The 22,326-nt window shown below is 43.3% G+C and overlaps 2 protein-coding genes across 7 annotated transcripts in view; one reads left to right on the forward strand and one right to left on the reverse strand.

Moving 5' to 3' along the window:
* Positions 1 to 21,094, forward strand: part of LOC137857923 (secretion-regulating guanine nucleotide exchange factor-like) — a 148,816-nt gene extending 127,722 nt beyond the window's left edge. For 2 of the 5 annotated variants that reach the window (XM_068685138.1, XM_068685137.1), the window contains one exon: positions 19,033 to 21,094. In XM_068685138.1, the coding sequence (XP_068541239.1) occupies positions 19,033 to 19,149 (117 nt within the window). In that variant the 3' untranslated portion in view covers positions 19,150 to 21,094. The remainder of the gene's footprint in view (positions 1 to 19,032) is intronic. The other 3 variants (XM_068685149.1, XM_068685139.1, XM_068685145.1) reach the window with 3 other exon arrangements.
* KCNC1 (potassium voltage-gated channel subfamily C member 1) overlaps positions 13,085 to 22,326 on the reverse strand; it is a 118,686-nt gene continuing 109,444 nt past the window's right edge. The window contains exon 3 of one of the 2 annotated variants that reach the window (XM_068685152.1): positions 13,085 to 13,618. In XM_068685152.1, the coding sequence (XP_068541253.1) occupies positions 13,455 to 13,618 (164 nt within the window). In that variant the 3' untranslated portion in view covers positions 13,085 to 13,454. Of the gene's footprint in view, positions 13,715 to 22,326 lie in introns of both variants that reach the window. The other variant, XM_068685156.1, reaches the window with a different exon arrangement.

The following is a 22,326-nucleotide window of genomic DNA, read 5'->3' on the forward strand; positions in this document are numbered from 1 at the left end:
TTGAGGCCTTAACCTGATGGCTCAGCACTAGCGGGCTGGTTCCTCGCGCCGTGGTCTCTGTGTCAGCAGGATATTTCATGTGACAGTGCTTTTTGTGAGCTGAGCTGCTGACTTGTGGGACTACCGAACAGATGGTGCCTACGTGAGAACACGTGTAAGTGGCTGACACCGTAAGTCTTGTTTTCCCCAGTTGTCATGCTGCTCGGGACGTGATGGTCAAGATCAGGGTCAGCATGAAGGTTTCTTAGGACAGAAAAGAGGGGAAAACACCACCCCGAAACCAAACTCACACACCTTCAGTTCTGATGCCCTGAGCTATAGGGGTCCTGTCAAATCTCCCTGTTTGTGAGGCCCGCCAAATTTTAGAGGAGGCTAAAATAACACTGCAGAATAAATTTCCTGCACAGAGTTGAGCATTACGGCTGTATTACAAAATTAAAGCCTTGAAATAATAGTGATTCTGTATAAAAACAACACTTGGAGGAGAAAAATGGGGACAAAGATCCCCAAGATATCTATAAATAAAAGAATTCGCTATTTTTGACATTTTCCCACCAAGGACAAAGGAGATGACAGTATAGTGTCTCCTCATGATCATTTAAAAGTGCACTGTACTGCTGGACTCATCTTTGGTGATCTTGTCTTACTCAGGTGACTGAAACGTGTCAACTTCCAGGAGACAGGAACAGAAGCTGATTTTAACCAGCCTCCTCGAACTTGTGAGGTGGATCTCCAAATAGATTGGCCTTCTGATGGTTGTTCTGATATCGGTACCTCTCTAGCTCGTGGAAATTTAAATATTAAGGCATCCTGTCTGAATCATAGCAACCCTTCAGTGTCCAATGAGAAAGCTGGTCTGCCTTGTTCATGCAGTGCATTTTACTCCATCTGCAGAAATCAGCTTCATACGTGCTTTAAAAAAAAGTAAAAACCCAGCCCTCTTTGGAAATGACACAATTTGGGAACTGGCTAAGCGCATAGGGTTGTTTTTTTTTTGCAGAGTCACATTAGGTTTCTCAGCAAAGAAAGCCGATTGCTGGTTGCAGGGAAGTGCTTCAAGGAGGAAAAGCAAGATCCTACAAGTTCGGAATGACAGGAAACTTGGTTGAGACCAGCACACGTGAAGCTGTTTCAATTAACCAAGTTCCCCCGGGAAGTTTTTCTGCATATGGTACCTGGTATAATCACGGTGGACAGCAAGACAGCATTTTAAAGTGCAAAGGATAGTGGTAAGCCTCGAGAAAAGCATTTATTTTGTGATTCATAACTGTGACAGGGACGCTCAGGAGAGAGCTGCTGCCGGGATGGAAGGACATGGGAATGCAGTTTGGGTAACCAGTGCAGATGCCCAGGGAGCAGCCAAGCCCTTAAAAGCCACAGGGAATGAAACGCTGTCCTATTAACCCTTGAGCCCAGGGGAACTGTGTTTCTGAGGTCCTGTTTTTATTGCCAAAGGGGTAGATTAGGATACGTATTCAGCAAAATGCAGAGATATGGTCGTATGTTGCCCTGCTGATAAAACTGTAATTGAATAATGTCTTCTTAGGCTTTTTTTGTGTGTGTGTGTTGTTAGAGAAGGAACAATACACACATGCTGGGCATGAGCCTCTCCAGACAGCTTGTGACTATGTCCCAACATGTCCCCACTACTGTGGGACATGTAGGACAGGACTCTTGCAATGTCAGTATCATCAGCTGAGCAGTGAGCAAATAAATCCTTTTCAATATCACAGTGGTAGCTACCTCAGGGAAGAAACAAATGGATTGAAATTGAAAGCAACTGGAAAATACAGTAACCTTCAAAAATAAATCAAAAATCTTAACTTCTGTCATTTTCGTCTTCTCTTGAAAAATGCTGACTTTTTAGTGATGCATCAAATTTATCTATATTCAAAAATAGAACTCTTAGGATGAAAAATCAAAACAACTTCAGTTCCTTTAAGTTTATGGATAAATATATTCCACCAAGATCTGGAAGTATCTTCTGAAGGGTTTTGATGGAATATAGCTGTCCTAACTCAGCGTTCACCTGATATTGTATGTCCTAAACCAAAAGGGAATTGCCAAGTAGATTTCTGAATGTGCTAAGCGTTCCCAAGGGGGGCAAAGTACAGTTACTTACCTTCTTGGAAATGCTGGCCCTAAACATCTGGGATTTTTCAGATACTTTAATGTTCTCATGAAAAAGTTAAGCATCTCCATCTCCTTTGCCATCTCTGTGTCCCACTGCAAGTGTCTGTTCCTACAGATGTAGCTGCCGTGTCATGCCTGCACAGTGGGATCTGGGGCTTGAGGAGGGCTGCGCCTGCAATTATTATGTCGTTATGTTAATTAGAAGGCCAGGAAGAGGAAATTGCAACGTTGCTCCTCTTCTCGGAGGAAATTAGTGTATTGGAAGTTTAATTTAAAAATAACAAGCACCTTAAATGTCTTGTGCTGTGGAACAGAAAGTTAGCGTTGGGGTTTTCCTAGAAAACTTGAAGGGCAGATAGACTGCTGTGTTCCTGGGAGCACTAGCCTGTGCTGGGAGACATGTGGAAAATCGTCCTCATTGCAAGTCTCTGAAGCTGAAAGCAGTGAATTGTGTCCTCTGGTAAAGGCTGTGCTGCTCCTGCTGTCGCCGGGACCTCCTGTGACATTGGCACGGCTGATTCTGTGGTGCAGGGAGGGTTTGTGGTCGGGTGCCACAGGAGTGCCAGCACGCGCTTTTTCCTCTTTTCAGCTTTACTCCACAGTTCGGTGATCACAATACAAACCTCATGAACTGTTCATGAGTATACTCTGATATTCTTAATATTGTATTTTTTTATTTATCAAGGATGAATTAACAGATCAGTTCAGAGGGTTAACAAAATCCGGCTTATTGATTTCCCAGTGTAATAGCAAATAGGTTTACTGACATAGTTAACTGGACAGTTAATTAATGGCTACATGCTTGGAGCCAAATTCTCTGCTATGATAATGGTGAAACAAGTGGAGATTTGCCAGCACATAACTTGGCCTGTTCTCTGTTTGGCTGTCTGGAGACGCACTTGTACTTCCTGAGCCCTGGTGTTTTGGAATATCTGTCTGCAGGTAAATCACGTGAAGGTGGACGCTCTCAGTTCTAGGAGACAGCAGGTGGCTGGGGGAGCTGGGCAGTGATGACTCTGGTGCTGGGATAGTTGTCACATTCTCAGCAGGCATATCCGTGCTCAATATCTCCTCCTTAATCATGGGAAATGTGCTCTGTTTTGGTTTTTGTTGTGTTCTGTTTTGTTTTTTAAGGTGGCGGTCTTGTGCATCAATTAATAAATCAAGACATAAATTCATTCTTAATGTTGCTGGGCAGACCTGGACACAGGGAACACAAAAAGAGCCAAGGTGCTGGCGTCAAGCAGGAGGTGAGCCTCAGTTTAGTCTCATCCCTGCTTAACACATTAGGAGTGGGCTTTCGAGATGGTTGTGGGCAGCATTTGAGGGATGAGCAACCACAGGGCTGCTGCGGGTGCAGGAGGGCCACGGTGGCATCCCCTGAACCTGGCCATCATTGCTTCTGTTTCAGGCAGTCCTTAGAAGGAGGGGGTGGTTGGGGTTGTTGTGCTTTTTTAGAGACATAAATCATAACCGGCAGCCGGGCCGAACAGTTTTGGGCTGGTTCACCAACTGCAAAACCTTCTGTTCCTGTCAGCGTGTTGATGCTCCTCGTCAGTAAGGGCAAGGCTCTAGCAGGAGGAGTTGTCACTCTGGGAGTTGCAAAAAGCTTCGTAAGGGGGGGTGGTTTGTATTGTGTGAGCTGATGGAGGCAACTGAAATCACGTAGAAACAGCGAAGGTTGTGAGTGGTGCCACCAGGAAGGCCCAGTTTTCTAGCCCTGTGGATCTTGGCCTTGGAAAAGCACGGGTAGAGGTGACATTTTGCAGCTCAACAGCAGTGATTTGGTAGCTCTCCAGGATGCTCGGAGCCATCTCAGACTGCAGCATATTCATATTTTGCTGCGAGTTCAACCATGCTGTATTGGCTTTGGAGTGTCAAGCCTGTCTATCAAGTCAGAGCTTTCTAAGACTTGCACAGAGCATCTCGGGACTATTTTTCACCTAGGTCTCAGCTGCTGCGAGCACAGGAAATTCCTTTTAAAAGCGTATCATTTGGATAACCAGAAATCTCTCTTCGGAAGATGCCTCTTTTGCCTTGTTGGGGAGACACGAATAATTCAGCACGTCCCTATGCAAATGTGTATTACTCTACGAAAAAATATGCAGGCACCTTATTTCCTTCTCCATTTGTGTAGTGTCAGTTTCCCAGTGCTGAATCTTTGTCAGCAGCGTGCTAAAGTGTCTTCTGAGCCGATCGCATGCGCGTCTTCTCTTCTGGCATTGTGGGGGCTTAAATTGCTGTTTCAACTGTGAATTTTAAAATGCTATTTTAACGTTACCACTGTACGGTAAAAGCAGCAAATTGCCACGGGGGAAGTATTTGAGGCGACACATGCAGATGCAGATCCCCACAATATTTTTCCTTTTGGCCTTGGAGGTGTTTTATTTTGCATTTCTCCACTTGTGCATTTTTTTTTCCGTGGGGTTACGTGAGGCACGTCGAGGGGCTGTCAGTAAAACCGGGGAGTGTGCACAGCAGTTGTTGCTATAGCAATGCAGTGCAGCTCTCAGCCTGCTGCACGGAGCCTGAGCCACCCGCAGCTCCTCGCATCCCGCGTGAGCCGAGCGAGATGGAGAGCAGCAGCCCTGCTGCGTGCAGGTGCAAGGCACGTTCTGGCTTGCTCTGATACCCTCGTGGCTAATGCAGGGCTCTCACTGAGGTCTTTGGAAATGCTCTCTGGATGAGGAGAGGGTAGAAAGGGGATGGAGGACATCTGTGGGGGAAGCTGGTGCTGGTTGCAGAAAACAGAAGGCAAGAAATAAGTACCAAAATGAAGGAAAAGCAGGAACAGAGGAACTAAGTAGCCTTTCAAAGCCCTCCACGCCACTAGAAATGGCACGGCCACAGCATGCTGCTTTTCTCCTGACTCTGCAATTCAGCGCTTAAGTTAATCCTTGGGGTCTGGGCAGTGCAAAGGTGGAATTGAACACTGCCTCTTAGGAAGAGATTTTTGTCTCAACAGATCTCGCGTACGTTCAGGAATCCTAAAATATCTTCTAAGATGGCTTGTCTGTACCCAACTTACTTAACTGAATTCTGTTTTTATTATGCGCTATTTTCTTTTCTCTTTCCTCTATGGCTGTTAAATTAAGGGTTGAGTATGAGCTACTGTGATAAACCATAAGCTTTTAAAACCTTCTATGGGACAGACAAACGTCCGTGCTCCGTAGATGGGGAAAGAAAAGCACTGAGAGGCATTTTCCTGCGGAATCGCTCCATAAAGCAGGCCTATAAAAAGGTATCTTTACCTTCACGATCCCCTTCCTTGAGTTCTTTTTATGACTGAAGAAAGTAGGACGGGTTTATTTCGTATCAGTCAGCATGTGAGAAAGGACAGTTAGGTAAGTGCATGATGTCTCATGTTATATTTGAATGTTCATTTCTTGTATGTGCTAAATATACAGATGAGCCAAGATTCCAGGACCCAATAACACCTTCCCTGCAGGGTTTTTATGCACTTTTTTCTGAAGTTTCCGACTTGAAGAGCAATGTGAGTCTAGTTCCATGGATGATGAAAGCAAACAGACATTTTTAGAGGTGCTTCATTATTTATTTTCGCTCCGCTGATGTCCATGAGCTGAAGGTGAGATCACACCGTGTTGTAGAGGAGGTGGTGAAAGATGCTCCCTGGACTGGAGAGGTACCAATATAAACAGCTAAAACAGTCAAGAGCAGGCAGAAAAATGTAGAAACTGCGGAGTCAGTGAGTTGCCCAGGATCTGAACAGCTTTGCCGTGGCTGGCAGTACAGGCAGACCTCAGAGGTTTAGCCTCCTGGTGTCTGCTTCCTCCTGCGATGGTGTCTGCTCTTTGCTGGGAGAGAAAGTCTCCCTCAGAGCTCAGGAAAGGAAGATTATGCTTTGGCTTTCTGAGGGGTAATTCTCCATCTGTTATAAGAAGGTTTAGAGTCACAGGGCTAAGAGGAATGAAGCTTTAGAAATGGAAACCGATAGCTGAAAATGAAGGAATTAGTTATGAGTCAGGTTTTTGCTCTACGAAGTACAGGCAACCCTTTTCTCACGGTTTTTCTCGTTTCAAGGAGAAGCTATTGGTCCCCTTGCCATTCCCATTAAGGTTTGCCTTCACTGCTTAAATCCCATTAGGACCCTTGCAGATTTCTGACTGGAGAAGCAGCTTTGAACCCATCCCTGTAGTCAGGCGGAGGCAGAGCTGGTTGCACGAAGACGACATGGTCAGCCAAGTCATTTCCACAGCCCCTGGGGCCTGGATCTTGCCACTGCATGTTGCCACGGGCCTGGACATGGGCATGTTACTTTGTGGATGAAGGGCTGTGGTCAGGAATCAGGTTAGTCAACTGAAATCCTCAAAAATAGAAGTATGCTTGCAAATGAATACCAAGTCATCATCCTTTAGTTGTTCTCTAGGGGGCCAAAGAATGTATCGATGGCAGAAGCATCCAAAAAGATCACTTGCAGAAAGCAAGAAATATTTTTGCTTGCAAAAGCATCAGGAGCTTTATAAACATCACTCCCATCCCCCCCAAAAGCCAATAGTGAAATCAAGTTGTGTGGGAACTATGGACTAATTAATTAGAAGGATCTCCTATGTAATTTCCAAAAAGCTTAGCCTTTCATGTTGGAAAGGTAATCAGCAGCCTTTCAGCAAGACACGTTGGCTACCTTAGAAGGCGCTGAAAGTCAGAGCTGCTGAAATTAATGGCACCATATTTCAACACAGCGATGTAAAGGCAGTTCTAAATAACCAAGTGCTACTACTTAGATGTAAAAGTCATTCCTGTTTCCTAAGAAGTTACTGCAGTGTAATGCTTTGCCTCCGTATTTATAGGTATGCTTATGCAGAAATCAGGAACAAGCTCAATCTGCCAGGCAGCTGAATCAACTTTTGAAGTCCACTTTAAATTTAATCATACACAAATTAACTGCCTTCGAATCAAGCCTTTGCTGCTTTCCTTTTCCTTTAGTGTTTTATTTGAACGAGCTAGAGACCAGAGATGCAGTAAAACTATAAAGATAGGGCCTGGTGTTTCCTGAAGTGGCACTTCATGCAGTACTGGTCATCATACTAGAAGGTTTTAATGGGCAACAGCATTTTGAGTTGTTTATGTAGTGTATGTGACATTTTGGAGGAGTAGGATACATCTGAATTCTCAAAATTACATAAATGTTCTGGACGTCCTTGAAATGTCAGTGGGTGTTTTTCTTTTTTTGCATTAAAAGTATCTGATTTTCAGAAAGCTCAGTTCGGTAAACTTCGTCTACTTTAACTTAAACTTAGTCTGACCTAGTCCAATACACAGGCAACGAAGAGGTAGAGATGGAGAACAAGGCTTTTTTTGACTTGAAATTTGCCTTGGATGAGGTGAACCACACTGTACAAGTGCCTCTTGAGCATGAGACGAGGTAGGTGCCTAGGTAAAGGGTTGGATACATGCACACGTATGGACATATGTAAGCAGATGCACCACTAAGGCTTCTGGAGTGAGGCGAGCTGGATCCCACTCCCAGGAACCGAGGCGCTCCAAATCAACCGTGATCATCTACAGAGACGTGTGCGGAAAAACGAATTGTTGCGCTGTGCATTGCTGCCAACACGAGGTCCAAAAGCATGAACCCTGCTGGGCAGAGCTCCGCAGAAGAGAGCCAGGCCTGAGGCAGGCATTGTTGGCTGCCAGGACAGCGTGGGCACAACCTGCTGCGGTCTCTGTTTCAAAGTTCTGTCACTTCGCTGTCGAAAATGTGGTTTTGCATTTCAGATTTAACTCTTTGTGGCAGCAAGCGAGATGCTGGCTGCTACCTGCGGGTACCTTTGTAGATATTAGATACATGTATCCTCTGTTTGCCTGTGCAAAGTATTTATATATACATAAATGCATGCATCCTGTAGGATACATGTCTGCAAGCGTATATATGGGCCTGCTGGTTGTGCTGTAATTCTTCCTACACCCTTTTTTTGGATGGTAAATTATTAGATTAAGTGGTTGGCTACAATACCTTGGCCTGGTTGGTTATCCTTTTTAATAAAGATTGTGGTTCTTTGTTTTAAATAAATTCTGGAAGTTATATGGAGAGCTTTAAAATGCTGACACAAAAAAAAAAAAAAGGAGGTGGGTTCTTACTTGGGATTTAGGATAGCATTTTTAAGTGTTTAAATGATTTGGGAATGAGTCACTTCTGTTAAAGACTTCTGCAAAGTTGATCTGACACATGAAAATGTAAGCTCTTGCTTCTCCTATCCCTGAGTAGATTTAAGAAGGCTGTGGAGTTGAGGGAAGTGGCATCTTGGTTTACCCATGAATAGACAGGTCTGTTAATAAGTGGCCTTGAAGGTTGGGAGATCTCTTGGCTGTACTGTACGAGAAATGCTTTTATTATTGGTATGCAGCAGGTTTAAAGTTAGCACAAGACGTTTGAAGCAGAGTCAGAAAAAATTAGTTATTTCACGAGACAGATCAACATTGTCTGACCTCGTTGTTTTCCTATTATTTGGTTGTTCTATTTCCCAGTGTTTTAAAGAATCAAATCAGGTTCCCAGATAGTCACACTGAAGGTTAGTGAGAACTACTTTCCACAGTGTTCATTTGTTCGTGTGTTTTATACCTATCTATATGTAGTGCGTGCTTATCCTGTGTAACTTTTATTACTGCAAACTGAAGCTTGCTATTTCACCAAAAGTTTGGACTGATTTGGGTTTAGTCTTTTAGTCTATTTTCTCAGTAACATTCATCATGACTTAAAAGTTTTCCACGCTATTACTGTTTCTTTGGGAGTAATGATAAATATTAGTTGTGGTGCCAAATGTGGCCTTAAATTTTAACATTTTTTTTCAGTGTCATTTTTGGTTTAATGTAGCTGATCCCACTCTGTGATTAGCTTAGTGCTGACCATAGGGGAAGACAGAAGAAGTTGGTTTTCTGCATGTCCGCAAGAAAGAAGAGTGAGGCCAGTGCACGAAGGAGGTGCTGTATTTCCAGTGTTTCCATTTCCTCCAAAGAGAGGAGAACAAAGCTCTTGGATCGTTTATTTGGTCAAATGTTCTCTTCGTAGAGTTTACTTTTTTGTTGTTCTGAAGAATATTTTGTTATCCCAGATTTCTGGCAGGGACAGTTCTTCCAAAATGGTGCCAGCTAGTCCTGACTCCAGCTAGTTCCCTCTTCACCCTGAGGTTATGCAGAGGCTCAGATGGGATAGCGCCAAACTGTGTCTGAGGGACGCAGCTTGCGCTCTCAGTTCTGCTCCTCTGACCTTCTGGAGCTGGCTTGGAGCCTCTGAATCCCTCTGCCCATCAGCTGTCCTTCCTGTCACCTTGCCAAAGCCGTTTTATTTTCTAACCTCAGATCCCCGCACCTGATGAATGAATGTTGTTTGGACTATGGCTCTTTTGCCAGGGTCCAGAAAATGCGATGAAACTTTGGGAAAGCATCTCTCCAGTGTTAACGGCAGCAGGTTTTCATCTCAGGACACTCTTTTCTGCACTTGCTGTCTTCCAAAGACTGACTCGATATGTTCCCTCTGCTCAAGGAGCAGCGCCCAGTTCAGAATCTGTGTGTCCCTTACAGTGATGGAGGCAAAGCAGGGAGGTGTCCCCAAAACATACCTTGAACCAGCTGCAGGAACGAGATGTTGTTTGCCTTTCTGAACCAGGACATCCCAAGTGGTGCTACTTGTATGTGGCATCCCAAATTGTGCTGGCGTTTCTTTCCTGTCTTGCTCGCTTCTAGGGAAAGCTAGGCAGGAGTGGTGTGAAGAGGAGACAGATGGACTTTGGAGTCGCAGTGAAGGCTGAAGGCAGTGCTGCAAGGAGAAATGTGGAGAAGCTGTGCTGCAGCAGGTTTGCTCCCCACCTGGGTGGCCCCAGGTCACAAGAGGTGTGCTTACACACCCTGTGTGTTCTGGTCTAGCTCGGGGCTAGACTCTCTTTAGCCCTGTGTGTTGCTTTGAAATGCTTTTTGCCAACTCAGAATTGAAGCTCAACTTTTTAATTTTTATTTCTTCGCAGTAGGAATAATTAGTTTGAAGTTATATAACGCAGTGGATAAAAGTGAAGGGAATTACAGTGAGATTTATCCATGCAGAATATAAAAAGGTGAAAGTTGGTAAGCTGTGCCTTACATCTTCCCCAAAATCCCTGTTCTGCACCAGAAAAACAAGTATGACAAAATCGGTGTTTATGTAATTCAACCAGTCTTTGATGGTTTGCTACCATCAAATGGGTGTTGATGGTAGAACTCTTCCTTGGCTTCATATCAGCAAGCGATTCCTCTAGCCTTCACTCAGCAGTTGTATATGATTTTGAACTGATGTTTGGAGAAACAGATCCAATCCTACCCTCTGGGCACTTTTGTTTTTGAAGCTGTCTGCTTTGATTCTCTTCCTGAATGTTTTTAATTCTTATGTATGGTACAGCACTTATTTTTTTCTACCATACCTGACATAGCCGATTCTCCCACTATTTTTACATCCAGTATTGACCATTTGCTTAGTTATTACAGAATGCTTACTTAAATATCAAGTACTGCTTTAAAAGTACAGCTTAAAAAAAAAGAGCTTGTATTCCTAGAGTTCTGGTCTTCCTGGCTATTGGTTACCTGGGAAATGAAAGAGAATTGTATGTCTCCTCTGATAAACATCATCTGTCTCATTAATCTGCATCACCTGCTTGACTGAATGTTGTGGCTGAAGTCTCCAGTCTTATGCTCATTTTTAAGAAATGGGAAGAGCTGGAACACTCGGGTTCTGCTTTACAGTAGACCCCAAAACCCTTTCTGAAATCAGAGAAATGGCTAAGCCATGTAGATGACATTGAGGCTGTAGTTTGTGGTGGTGTTGCTTGGCATGTTTATCCAAAAAAAAAATTTTTTTCCTTCAGTATTCAGCTACTGTTTTACTTGGAATTGAAAGTTAACACAAGCTCAGCTCTGCAGAGCCAATTTCAGGTAAAAACCTTGCGTTTCATCTGCCACTTTGAACAAACATGACTTGCTTTTGGTACACACACTTGAAGTAAATCTCTTTAAGGTCTGTGAAGTCTGAATCATGGGATTTTTTTTTATTTTTTTTACTCACTTTCATCTTCTTTCATAGCTCAGTCAAGTCACTCTCTGTTTCCTTCTTTGAAAAGGATGCTGCTAGTTCACAGAACTATGCTGCGTGAGGGGAATGATGGTTTTAAGCTCCAGCACTGTTAACATGGGAATGTTACTAAATCATTTACTTCTTGCTCTCTCTATAGGTGCTCAGATGACCCAGCCACTGTTGTGTCTGAGTAGATTTTTAGTTATCCTGTTTAGACCCCCAACACAGTGGCTAGTTTAAGAATCCCTATAAGAATAGGCACACAAACGGAGACAGACGAGGCACGTGGTCCATAGGGGGTTTATTAGATGTGCACTTGCACTACAGTACAGTGTGGTATAGGCACATTTGAACCAGATACAAGTAGGCGAAATCAAGAACAACAGCTGCAGCATGGAGGAAATGTAATCTGAAAATCCTGCCCAGAAAGGAGGGTAAAGCAGTTCATCCTGAATTCCCTTTTTCTCCAGCTATGTTATAGCTTGCATTGAGCTCTGTATTTTAAAGCTCTTTTGTATACACATACTTCAGTGCTGTCAGTTAAAACTGCAAAGTGACTCTTGCAGGGGAACCGGGATCTGAGCCGCTGTGCTATGCTAACATTACAGCTTGAAACATCATCAAAGTAAGGCATCCTAATAACTTCACTGCTGAGTTGCAACTACTGCCTGCTAGGAGACAAGGTTTGTGGAGCTCTGAGAAAATCTGCTGGTTCAATCAATAAGAAGGGAACTGAGCAACTCAGTGAGCGCTTGGTTCCTTGTCTTTTCTCTTTGCATTTCTAACGCTTTAGCTAATGACCTGGACTTCGCCTCAGATTACTTGTTAAGCATGGAAAAAAAGCCCTCACTTGTTCAATATCGACAAGCAGATTTTTAAAATTTCACTCAACAGCAGCGTGCGTTCATACCACGTATCGTGAAACTTGACCAAAATGCAGCCTTGCAACTGATGAAGGAAAGTGAAAGGGGGAACATCCAAACTAAAGCCCATTTAAGCATAAAGCTATTTTACAGAAGATACCCATATGGAAGGAGCACACATTTCACTTCTTGGTTCTGAGTTACAGATAATTGTGTTCTACAGGAAAGAACATCTTCAGAAACAAATCCCAGAACAAAACACTCGCTTTTGCTCAGTGGAAACAGCCCTTCAGGGGAAGAGAATAGCAGTCAGACAAGAAGAAATTGTAGGTAAATGTGACCATATTGAATATCTGTTTACCTTTTATTGTATCCTAAGTATTTTTTATAAGCTGCCAAAGACTGACAGCCATATATAGCCTGGTATACATTGTCACCTTAAATCTGTATACTTGTAAATAGACCAGCGTACGGTACAATGAGTTGCTTTATAAAACCCATGAAGTGCCAAAGCATTTTCAAAATATTCTGTTCCTACCTAGCTATTCTTTCTTGAAGAGAAGATTTCTGAGAGATCCCAGTGCGATCTCATTTCTGGTTTCAACCAACAAAGTAGAAGGAAGCACCATTTGACCTGCATGCTGCTGCCCGTCTTGCCGTCTGTAACTTCTGCCCTGCAATGTCCGTGGTGTGTGCAGTGAGCTTCATGTAGCTGTACTGCAGTCGGAGGAGTTGCCCATTCTCACATCTGCATCCATCTCTGCACTCGTCTGTCGCTTTTCCTAGTGGGGTGCTGAAGATTGCCTTCAATTCTGGGTCTTGGATGTAATGTTCCAGGTCAGAATGAATTGTAGCTGTCCCCTCCTTTTCTTTGTATAATCATTTATTTCAGTTGAAAGCGTGTCTAAGCTTGACACAGTAATGCTTTATACCCAGCACACATGGGTGCAAATGGCCATGGCTCTGGACGGTCTCAAGGGACACCAAAATGACTCTCACCCCCTCCTAGGTGTCGGAATATTGCTTTGGCCATTTGAATTCCCATGGACAACCTCTTACTAAGCACTTAGTAAAAGGTATTTTCTATCTATTCTCCTTCACATCATGTAGAAATGGTCACAGGACTCCTGTCCCTGTCTCTGCGACAAGACCGTGACTGTCTAGTTGTGGTCACACAGAGTGAGAGCACTGACACATTTCGTGCCTGTCATTTGGAGAGGCAGGGGTGTAAGCTGTGCGAATGAGTGTCACTTTCTGCCATGCCTGGTACTCTGATGAAGCAGGTTAACATTCAGAGCCTTAAGACCCATTCAGAGCCTTAAGACAAAATTCTCCACTGACAAATTTGTCAGGTGTTCTCGTCCTGTATTTCAGAAGGCAAAATTTCAAGATTTTCTTGTCTTCTACAGGTGTAAAAAGCAAGCATCTTTAATGCTTATTCCTCTCTGCACTGCAGCTGCTTCATGCATGATATAATCCTCACGTATTGTCAGGGGTCCAGCTACATTCAGTCTTGCGCAAAGTCGTGAGCCCATATTTTGTTCAGTGCTGAGCTGAAGGTGCTTTCCTGCTGGGAGGAATTGAAACGTTTGAGTAACACCAAAAGGCAAACCCTGTGCAGCACCCGTGAGCCTTAGTCATAAGAAGTACCACTGGTGTTTGCCTGTGAAAGCAGAAATGTCAACAGTTAATACTTGCAGTAGACTTCTCCTTGCTACCTACATGCAGCCAAGCAAACCTCTCTCTTGTACAGAATTTAGGTATGTTTTTGTGTATTTCTGCAGGTTTTTCTCTTCAGAATGGCAATGTATAACTGAGAAAGAAAAAACAAAATGTGTCATGAGCTAGCACTGAGTAACCTAAACCATGGCTTGTCCGAAAGAATGTGGAAAGATTTTGTTAAATAGCTGCCTGTTAATTTATGGGGTGAGCCATTCAGCTCCTGCTTTGATTTGCCCTGTGAGAATAGAATGAAATCTCCACTCGTATTTGATATTAGATGACAAGATGGCACTACCTCTAGTGAATGGGCTGAAATATTTGTCTGGTGCTTAAAACACTGCATAGGAAAATGTACCACATTCCTGTGAGAATACAAATGCTTTTTTTGGTAAGTGCTGTTCTTACCATACCTTTCCCTATTTGTCTGCAGGGCTAGTTTCTTTCTCTTTCCCTCCGTTACTGTGCATCATGGCCCTTCCCCACATACCGTTTTCAGGCTGTCAGATGTGTTATGCTGCCCTTCATGGCATGCTCAGAAACTGTTATAGACATGGTTCCCACATTGTAACTCTCAGCTATTTCTCTGGTCTGAAAATGAGGATGGAAAAGGTAAGTTATGCCCAGTAATGCTCTTGCTTCTTTGCTGTTTGTGGGATAGAGACTGATATTGAAGGAGAAACAAGAAATTGGGCTTTCCCAAGTGAAATTAATTTCCAAGTAGATGTGTAGCCTTATAGCTCCATTTTATGGTACTCCACATCGCAGTGTGGCTCCCTGAGCATGCTCAAGCTGATTTTCTGACTCTTCCCAGTAGCTGGCTGTATATAATATACAGTGAGAGATTTTGTCGGCTGGCCTGGAGGCCCTGACCCAGCGTGAAGGCCCTGCTCTGTTACACGTGTACAGGTATAGGCAGAGGGAAGCTCCTAGTAACACGGCAGTGCTTCTGCTGTAAAAAATAATGAATGCAAGGTGTTAGTTCAGGGCACCAAGCCAGAGAAGCCCCTGTCATGCTGGCTTCATGCATTTGTTGTGAGGAGCTGTTGGAAGGCCACGGGCAGTCGTCCTCCTTTAGGTACCAGGAGGAAAACCAGACACAGGACCAGAAGGCAGCTGATATTCACTGGGCTAAAAGCCCTGGCAGCATGGGGAAGGGGAAGGAGTGAGTGGTGCTGTGGCGCCAGCGTTTGGGGAGAGCTGGTCATGCTGCCCCACTGGGGTGAGGACCGGGTATGGGCTGGAGGCTGGCTCTGAACTCAGCGAGCCTGCAGCACCGTGACTTCGTACTTGCTCTCACAAAATCTATGTTCTTCATCTGCACATTGAGCTAGCGCCGCAGTGCCTGTGCGTTTCTTCTAAGGCATTGTGGGGTCTGTGTGTGGCTCTGAAGGCCGTGGGCCTGGGCAGCTCCAGCAGCAGCTGGATGGGCTGCCTGAGTGCAAGGCAGCTCGCTCCGTGGAAACGTGGCCAGCAGTGTGGCTCCGTGATGCCTCTGGCACTGCACAGGTCTCTTCACTAGTTTCTACTTCTGCTGCTCAGCAGCATATGCTGTCTTGGGATTGTGTCTTGTATTCCGCCCACCAAAGGTGGCTTTTAGACTCAGCAGAATATTTTGGCTGTCCTTCCAGTTGCTGATATGTTTCTGTGCTTTTGTGTGGAAAGAATGGGGATTAACTCTGTCTCTTACATTGTAAAACTGCAAGTTGTTTCGACTTATGACAGAATTGTTGCTAACAAAAATGCAAAAGTAATATATTATTTCTTTTACTTCATACTATACCATCACTTCCCAGGTGTTCTGAAAACATAGGAAGACTTCACTTGTGTTTTACAACCTTTGTGGGCAGATGTAGTCTAAACCTTTTGCATATTGTTATGTTACGCCTTGTAAGGCTTGAAGCCTTTCCAAATAGCCAAAAGACACCTGAATTTTGTTCCAGGTTCTGCCCTGATTCTGTTTCAAGTTGACTTGCTCTGAGCAAATGCTCATCTCTCGATGACTGTAACTTTATCTATAACCATCTGAAAAGTAGCACTAATTTAAAATTAAAAGAATAATAATATCGAGGTATTGGAGTATTGCTGAGAGCACAAAGCCTGTGCAATAGAGCTGGACTAAAATGCTTTAATGAATCCTTAATACACAAAGCTGTCTGCTGAATAGCTTGTCTTCAAGATACTTGGGTTGCCTTCAAAGCCAGCTTCTGTCTGTGTGTGTGGTTGGGAGAACAGGAGCAGAAGGAGGAGATAAGCTTTTAAGGATTTCAGTGATTAGTCTCCAGGGCACAATGGCTTAGAAGCAGACTGCAGCCAAAAACTAGGCTGCAGTGATGTTTGGAGCTTCCTGGTTTCCACCAGGTTTTCCTAACTGTAGCGAAGTTGCTTGCCTGCTAGGTGGCTGAAGTGGTGCAGTGAATCTCACCCAAAGCATCTCATTTGTCAACATCCCTTTTTCCTATCTGAAGAACAGAGTGTGCAGCAGTGAGGAGCAACTGCAAGACCCCTGCTTCCCCAGAACCTCTCTCCAATATGTAGCAGCTTTACTGTGCCAGAAGTATTTTCTCCAGTTTGATCAAGTCATGGATTGCGGCTGTCACTGTAGTTACCCTGAGAAAAGCCCAGGTAATGCCTGTGCCCAAAGGGAAGGCAGTAACCCTTTATTGGTTTTGTGACCCAAACTGGCAAATTAAGGGCTTTTCTGCTCCCACTTTGTGTGTATTTCTTGTTCAGGGGAAAAGCCTGTTTAGTCTCACTGCAGGCTGTTCCTTAATGAAGGCCTTCCCTGAACTCACCTTTCCTTAATTCATTTTTCCCACTCCCTGCCAGCCCTCCTGCAAGTCCCAGTGATGCCGGTGCAAAAACCAGACTCTGCGTCTTTTCCGCCAGTTCTCTTTTCTCTGACAGAAATCAAGCACCTGCCCTTTTTGCGCCCAAACCTTGCTCAAAATGTACTGCAGGGAGGTGTGGTATTGCACACCTATTCTGGCCACAGTAACTCTCTGCCTTTTAGCTTTCTAGACATAGGACTTGTTGCTGAGGATCATCACTGGGACCCGCTGTTCTGCGTCGGTCAGCTCCCATCAGACCTGAAGATTTCTGCCTGGCACTCCGTATGCATATGGCCTTTTGCCTAAGGCTATTTGTGAACCCAAAGTACTCTGTATGTGTAGGTTTTTGTCTGCTTTCCCTCAGCCCGTTTCAGTAAACGTGAAGCTCACTGGAGCCACGTACAAAAATCTGTTTGTTGGCCTTTTTACGTGCTTGGAGAACTGTGGGCTGGAAAAGGCTTGGTGCTTATTTTAGGGCAGGTATTCTTGTATGTGGGTTTCCTAGCTTGTGAATTTTGCTGAGTTTTTTTCAAAAGATGTTTAACTAGGTCTACTTATTACTTGGAGAGGCGTTAATACGTCGTTGAGCAGTTTGTGATGCAAGGTGAACAAAATCTTTCTCATTTCCTCTCTCTTGTCCTGGTGGGCTAGGATGAAAATAAATAAATCCTTCAGTCAGATGTAGTGAATCCCCATACAAACACATCAGCTCATTGCGTTTGGTCATTGCACTAATTGCTAAGTGCTTGGCCACAAAAAGCTTTCCATTGTCATCTCATTAACATAAGAGCATGTTATATTTCCTTTTCATTAAACTTGGAGGTTTTTCCCTTTGAAGTAGGCTTACTCTGCAGGATCCACGAATTAACATATTAATAACTGTGCAAAAGAATGCCTTTTCTTAGGTGCAGGTGGTTTTTTGTGGTTGAATTTTTCCCTGAATAATTGTTCCACGATGCGTCTTGAGTCTCTTGGTTTGTGATACCTTTTTCTTGCTTGTTAATGAGGACAAAAATATTCTTACCTGGAGCCTTACTAAAAAAAAAAAAAAAAAAGAAAAAAAAAGGAAGCTGTAACAGTGGGCTTGGCCAGGGGCAAGTGCATTGCGCAGCCCTTGCTTGTATATAGTATCACCCTTATTATTATTTTCCCTTCCTTTCCTGTCCTGTGAATTTGTTTTTATCTCAACACATCAGCTTTACCTCTTTGTCTTGATTCTCTCCCTATCCAACTGGGCAGGAGCGAGAGAAGGGCTGTGTGATGCTTCGCTGTCTGCCGGGTTAAACCACACAAAAGCTCGTTTTAGTAACATTTACACCTAATTATAGAAGAAGAGAACTTTAACATAGTAATATATAAAGAAAGCAGATGAGAATGAAATGTACTGAGTTTGCAGGAGAGAGAGATGATCCTGCTATCTTTGGAATAATCGGTTTCTGAATTAGAATTATGATTGGGGTTGCAATGGTGAATGTTGCCTTTTTTCTTCTCATTGTTTGTACTCTGGAGTGGTGCTTCATGCTGTTTAATACCTGCTGCGTTTCAAAAATAACAGTGGCATCGGAAACACGATGCTGTTGCAGGGTGGCTTTCTTTTTCATTACAGGAATTCACAGGCGCAGGCTGCGACAGCCAAATAAAGACAGGAAAATAGGGAAGAAATATCTCTTGTTCAGAATAAGGGGGGGAGGGGGCGTTATGTATCTCTTCTTATGCCGGCAATTTATAGAACAGGATTTACATATTCTGCTTTAAGAAAGAGTACTGTAGGGTAATAATAACACACGGATCATGATTTGGGATGTAAAAGTAGATTTTACAAAAATAAGTGACAGTGAAGGAAAATAAGGGTAATAAAAGCAGTGAAATAATGCCGAAGCAAGCAGAAGAGGTGTGATGATTAAGGGTAAGGCATGCTGGAGATCTGTATTTAAAGGAGAAAAATTAGGCTTCATTCCTACTTCTTTGAAAGCAGGAATGAGCTTTGTTTGGCAGCCTGGCAGCTTTGTGTGTTCCCCTGTCCTCCAGACTGTGCTGCATGAACTGATTACAATGGCACTAGGCTCAGTTCATGCTGCTAAGTTTTGCTTACTGAGGTGAACCTGAAAGATGAGGATCCCACATCATTTCGGGAAAGGTTTAAAGTGCCTTTAAAAGAGACCGTCCTATGGGCACAGAACAAGATATTTGCTGAGCAATTTTCAGATGTCTTTATTATTTTAATCTCTCTTACGTTGTTAACGATATGAAACAAGGTAGGCAATAGCTCATTCTGTTTTTTTAAGTTTTCAAGAGAACCTGAATGTTTTTCCCCCCTTAGCAGGATTTATTAGAACCACATTAGAATATGACTTGACCAATCTGCTTCCCAAACTAGTTGACGCTGTTGTGTTTGCTGCCTTTATTCAGTGTTGTGCATCCTCTCTTTCAGGTGACACTTGTTTCTCCTGGGGATGGAACGAACACGGGATGTGTGGAGATGGCACAGAAGCAAACGTCCAGGTCCCGAAGCCAGTCAAAGCTCTCGGTTTTGCAAAACAGATCTTAATTGGATGTGGGGCAGGACACTCCATGGCTCTTTGTCAAACTTCACATTAGACTCAGCATACCAGAAATGAGCATCGTGGATGTGGATGGACGTCTTTGTATTGCAGAGCTCAGTGTTGCTGCGGGAAGATTGCCTGTGATCAACACAGCAGCTGGAAAGTGCCAAAGTTTGTTCTGAAACTAAAAAGAACGAGTATGCATATAGAAGTGTATTAGAAAAAAATGAACAATTATTTTTTAAATTATTTCATGGGTTCTTTACGCATGTACTGACTTTCTTATCTGCAGGTAGAGTGACAAACATTTTGTCTTGATGCAATATAATTGAAGAAAGAATGAATTCTTGTTCTTTTGAGAAGTCTGTGAGGAGAAAGCTGACTGTCTAATCACTTATTATTAGTGTAAAAATCCAGCCTGAGGATATTATTTTATCTGCATGTTACGATGAGCATATGTTGCACCTGCCAGCATCTGCTGGAGTTGAGATCCTGGCATCTTCGAAAATCCAGTTTGCATCACAGAGGAGTGCCAGTGAACATAAGTAGATGCACACACACATTTTAAACAGAAGATCAGAATTTAAAAAAAAAGAAAAAAAAAAAGAGAGAGAAAGAAAAAGATAATTTAGAAAGTAGGCTGGCAAAAAGGAGAAAATGAGGCCCTTCTGAAACAAGCTGCAGTTGATTAAACTGTGAAAGGAGCAGTGTTTCTGAGGAATTATCGTCTGTCCCAGACATCAATTTATTATAAGTTTGCAGGGATGCAGATCCACATGAATTATTATTGAATTGCAAAGCAAACCTACAGTTTCTGAAGCTACTGCTAGGGAAGAAAATTTTCTAAGAGCTCTTGGAAACAACAGGAGAGTTCTTGTTGAAGAGCATAAGTCAGTTGTAGCTGTTGAGGACAGTTTGATCCAAGATAGCTCACGTGTTTCCAGCTGCATTTGAATAGGAAGACTGCAATCTAAAACCAAAGTTTTTACAAGTTCTCCAGCTTATAAGACAGCAGTGTCAGGTTGGTTCTCGCATCTGCTTGGCAGCCCAGCTGAGTTACTGATCGGAGCATGCCCACAGGAATAGTTCCAGGTGAGTCTTTGGCGGAGAATGTAGGTCCAGCACTGATTTTGGTGGCAGAAATGGAGAAGTGCAAATTGCCTTCTGATATCATTAACTGCCTTTGAAGCTATTTATAAAACCGTTTTTCACACGTACGGTGGATGCCATTAAAGGGCTGTTAGAAAATAGGACAGGAAAACTTTCTAATGATATAACAGTTAACTCATAAGGGGGAGGGAATTAAGGTCAGAGTATGAGCTGTGTGGCTTTCTCTCCTTGGTTGGCAGCAACTGTAGTTCATAGATAATTTTCAGATGTGTTTTCTTTTTCTATTCAATGGAGAATAAATTTGTAGTATGAAGCTGCTTATAAAAGCATTACAGATACTGGAAGAAACTGTAAGGATAGTAGAACGGGCCTTCTGCAAAAGGTGTGAAATTGAGTCTTCTGTTGTTTGTTTTTTTTTTGATCTGTGTTGGTTGTGGTTCTTCATGGCAATATACTGTTCCAGGCTACCTCTGACAAGTTTTACTTATCTGACTAAGCTGCTGTTCGCTGACTCCTCAATACTATTTTCTGCATACAGCATCCTCTCTGTTACATGCACTGACCACTTTCTCATGCCTTTTTGTCAGTCCTTTTTTGCTGTTTTATCTGAGGGTTCTATTTCTGTTTTCCTGAGATCTGTGTACTGGTAAATATTATCTCGTTTCAGTAGTCATACCCTCTGAACGATTTTGCTCCTTGATTAATGACAGCTGGTATGTGACCCATAGGACCTGGGGTTATGGTGTTGAGAGTGCTTTGGTTGTGTATGCTGTCGCTGCAGTTCCATTCAGAGGAATCCAACAAATTATATAACAAATAAATGTCACTACTTTATTTGAATTGTTGGTCACTTTTTCACATCTGTAAGATAAACATGCCTTTGGAAATGTGAAGAATGATTTGGGGTTTTAAAGAATGAGAGTCCTTTGGTTTGTTTCTGGTCCTGTTCTTGAGTTTCATATTGCCTGTATTCTTCATCGTTTGAAAGGGGGAGGGGGGGGAGGGCTGCTTTCTTTTTCCCTCCCCTTCTTTGTCTCGCCTATATAGATTGAAAACATCGGGAAGTAATAACTTGTCTTGAGAGCTTGAATTACTACATGCTTTACAGTCGGTCAGGACCTCTAGATGCTGCTGTAGCATGAAGAGTGAATAATAATTCATTGTAGGTGGTACATGGTTGAATGTAAAAACAAAACCACCACCACAACGACAGCAAAAACCACACCGAGTTGTTGCTCATTCACTCGGAAATGAATGCCCTGTTCTGTATGTCAGTATGCTTTGTTTACAGAATAAAATGTTGTACAAAATGAACGGAGGCTTTCTGCTCTGAGGAAGGGAGCACACAGTGAAAAGCTCTCAGTCAAGCAAAGAAACCCTCTGCGTTGCTGGCGTCCGGAGCTTAGTGAGTGTTGCTTATAGGTGTCCTAATGGAGAAGGTCAGTCTCTGCAAGGCAAAATGCAGAGCCAGCATGCTATGCTAATGCTTCTGCAGTGCAAAGACCAACTTGGTTATGCGTGTCATCGCTTCTGAACAAAGAAAGCCTTTTTACGTAAGCCGGATGCGTTCAGAAGCAAATAAACTGACAAGGTTTGTAACATATATGTAACATAGAACAAGGTGAGCAAGTCTCTGTGCAGCTATTCCTGCCTCCCCTTCCGTTTTCTGAAAATAGGCAAACCTGCCAATGAGCCGACATGCTTGGGGGGACAAGGAGGGAAGGCGGATTTAGTATGGGAGCTTTGCTGGACAACAAGTTAGACTGTTAACCCTCAGACCACTGAGCTTTCAGGCTGTGGGGGAGAAGAAAGCAGTTGTATATACATCTCTTGTTTGAAGTCACAAGAGATGTGCAGTTGTTACTCCTAGAACCACCAAGACGCTTGTGGGCCATTTTAAAGAATGCTGGGAGCAGGAAAGTGTTCTTTTCCAGAAGTTTTTCTTTCCTGAAGTGAGAGAGGGAGTTAAGAGAATCGTAGTAGACAGGATGCTGACTAATGAATACCTAGATTATTGTATTAAAAATAGATGTTGCTCAATGTCTTTCCTTACTTGTGTGCAAAATAAGTCT

The sequence above is a fragment of the Anas acuta genome, chromosome 5, assembly GCF_963932015.1.
Source record: "Anas acuta chromosome 5, bAnaAcu1.1, whole genome shotgun sequence".
Classification (NCBI taxonomy): Eukaryota; Metazoa; Chordata; class Aves; order Anseriformes; family Anatidae; genus Anas; species Anas acuta.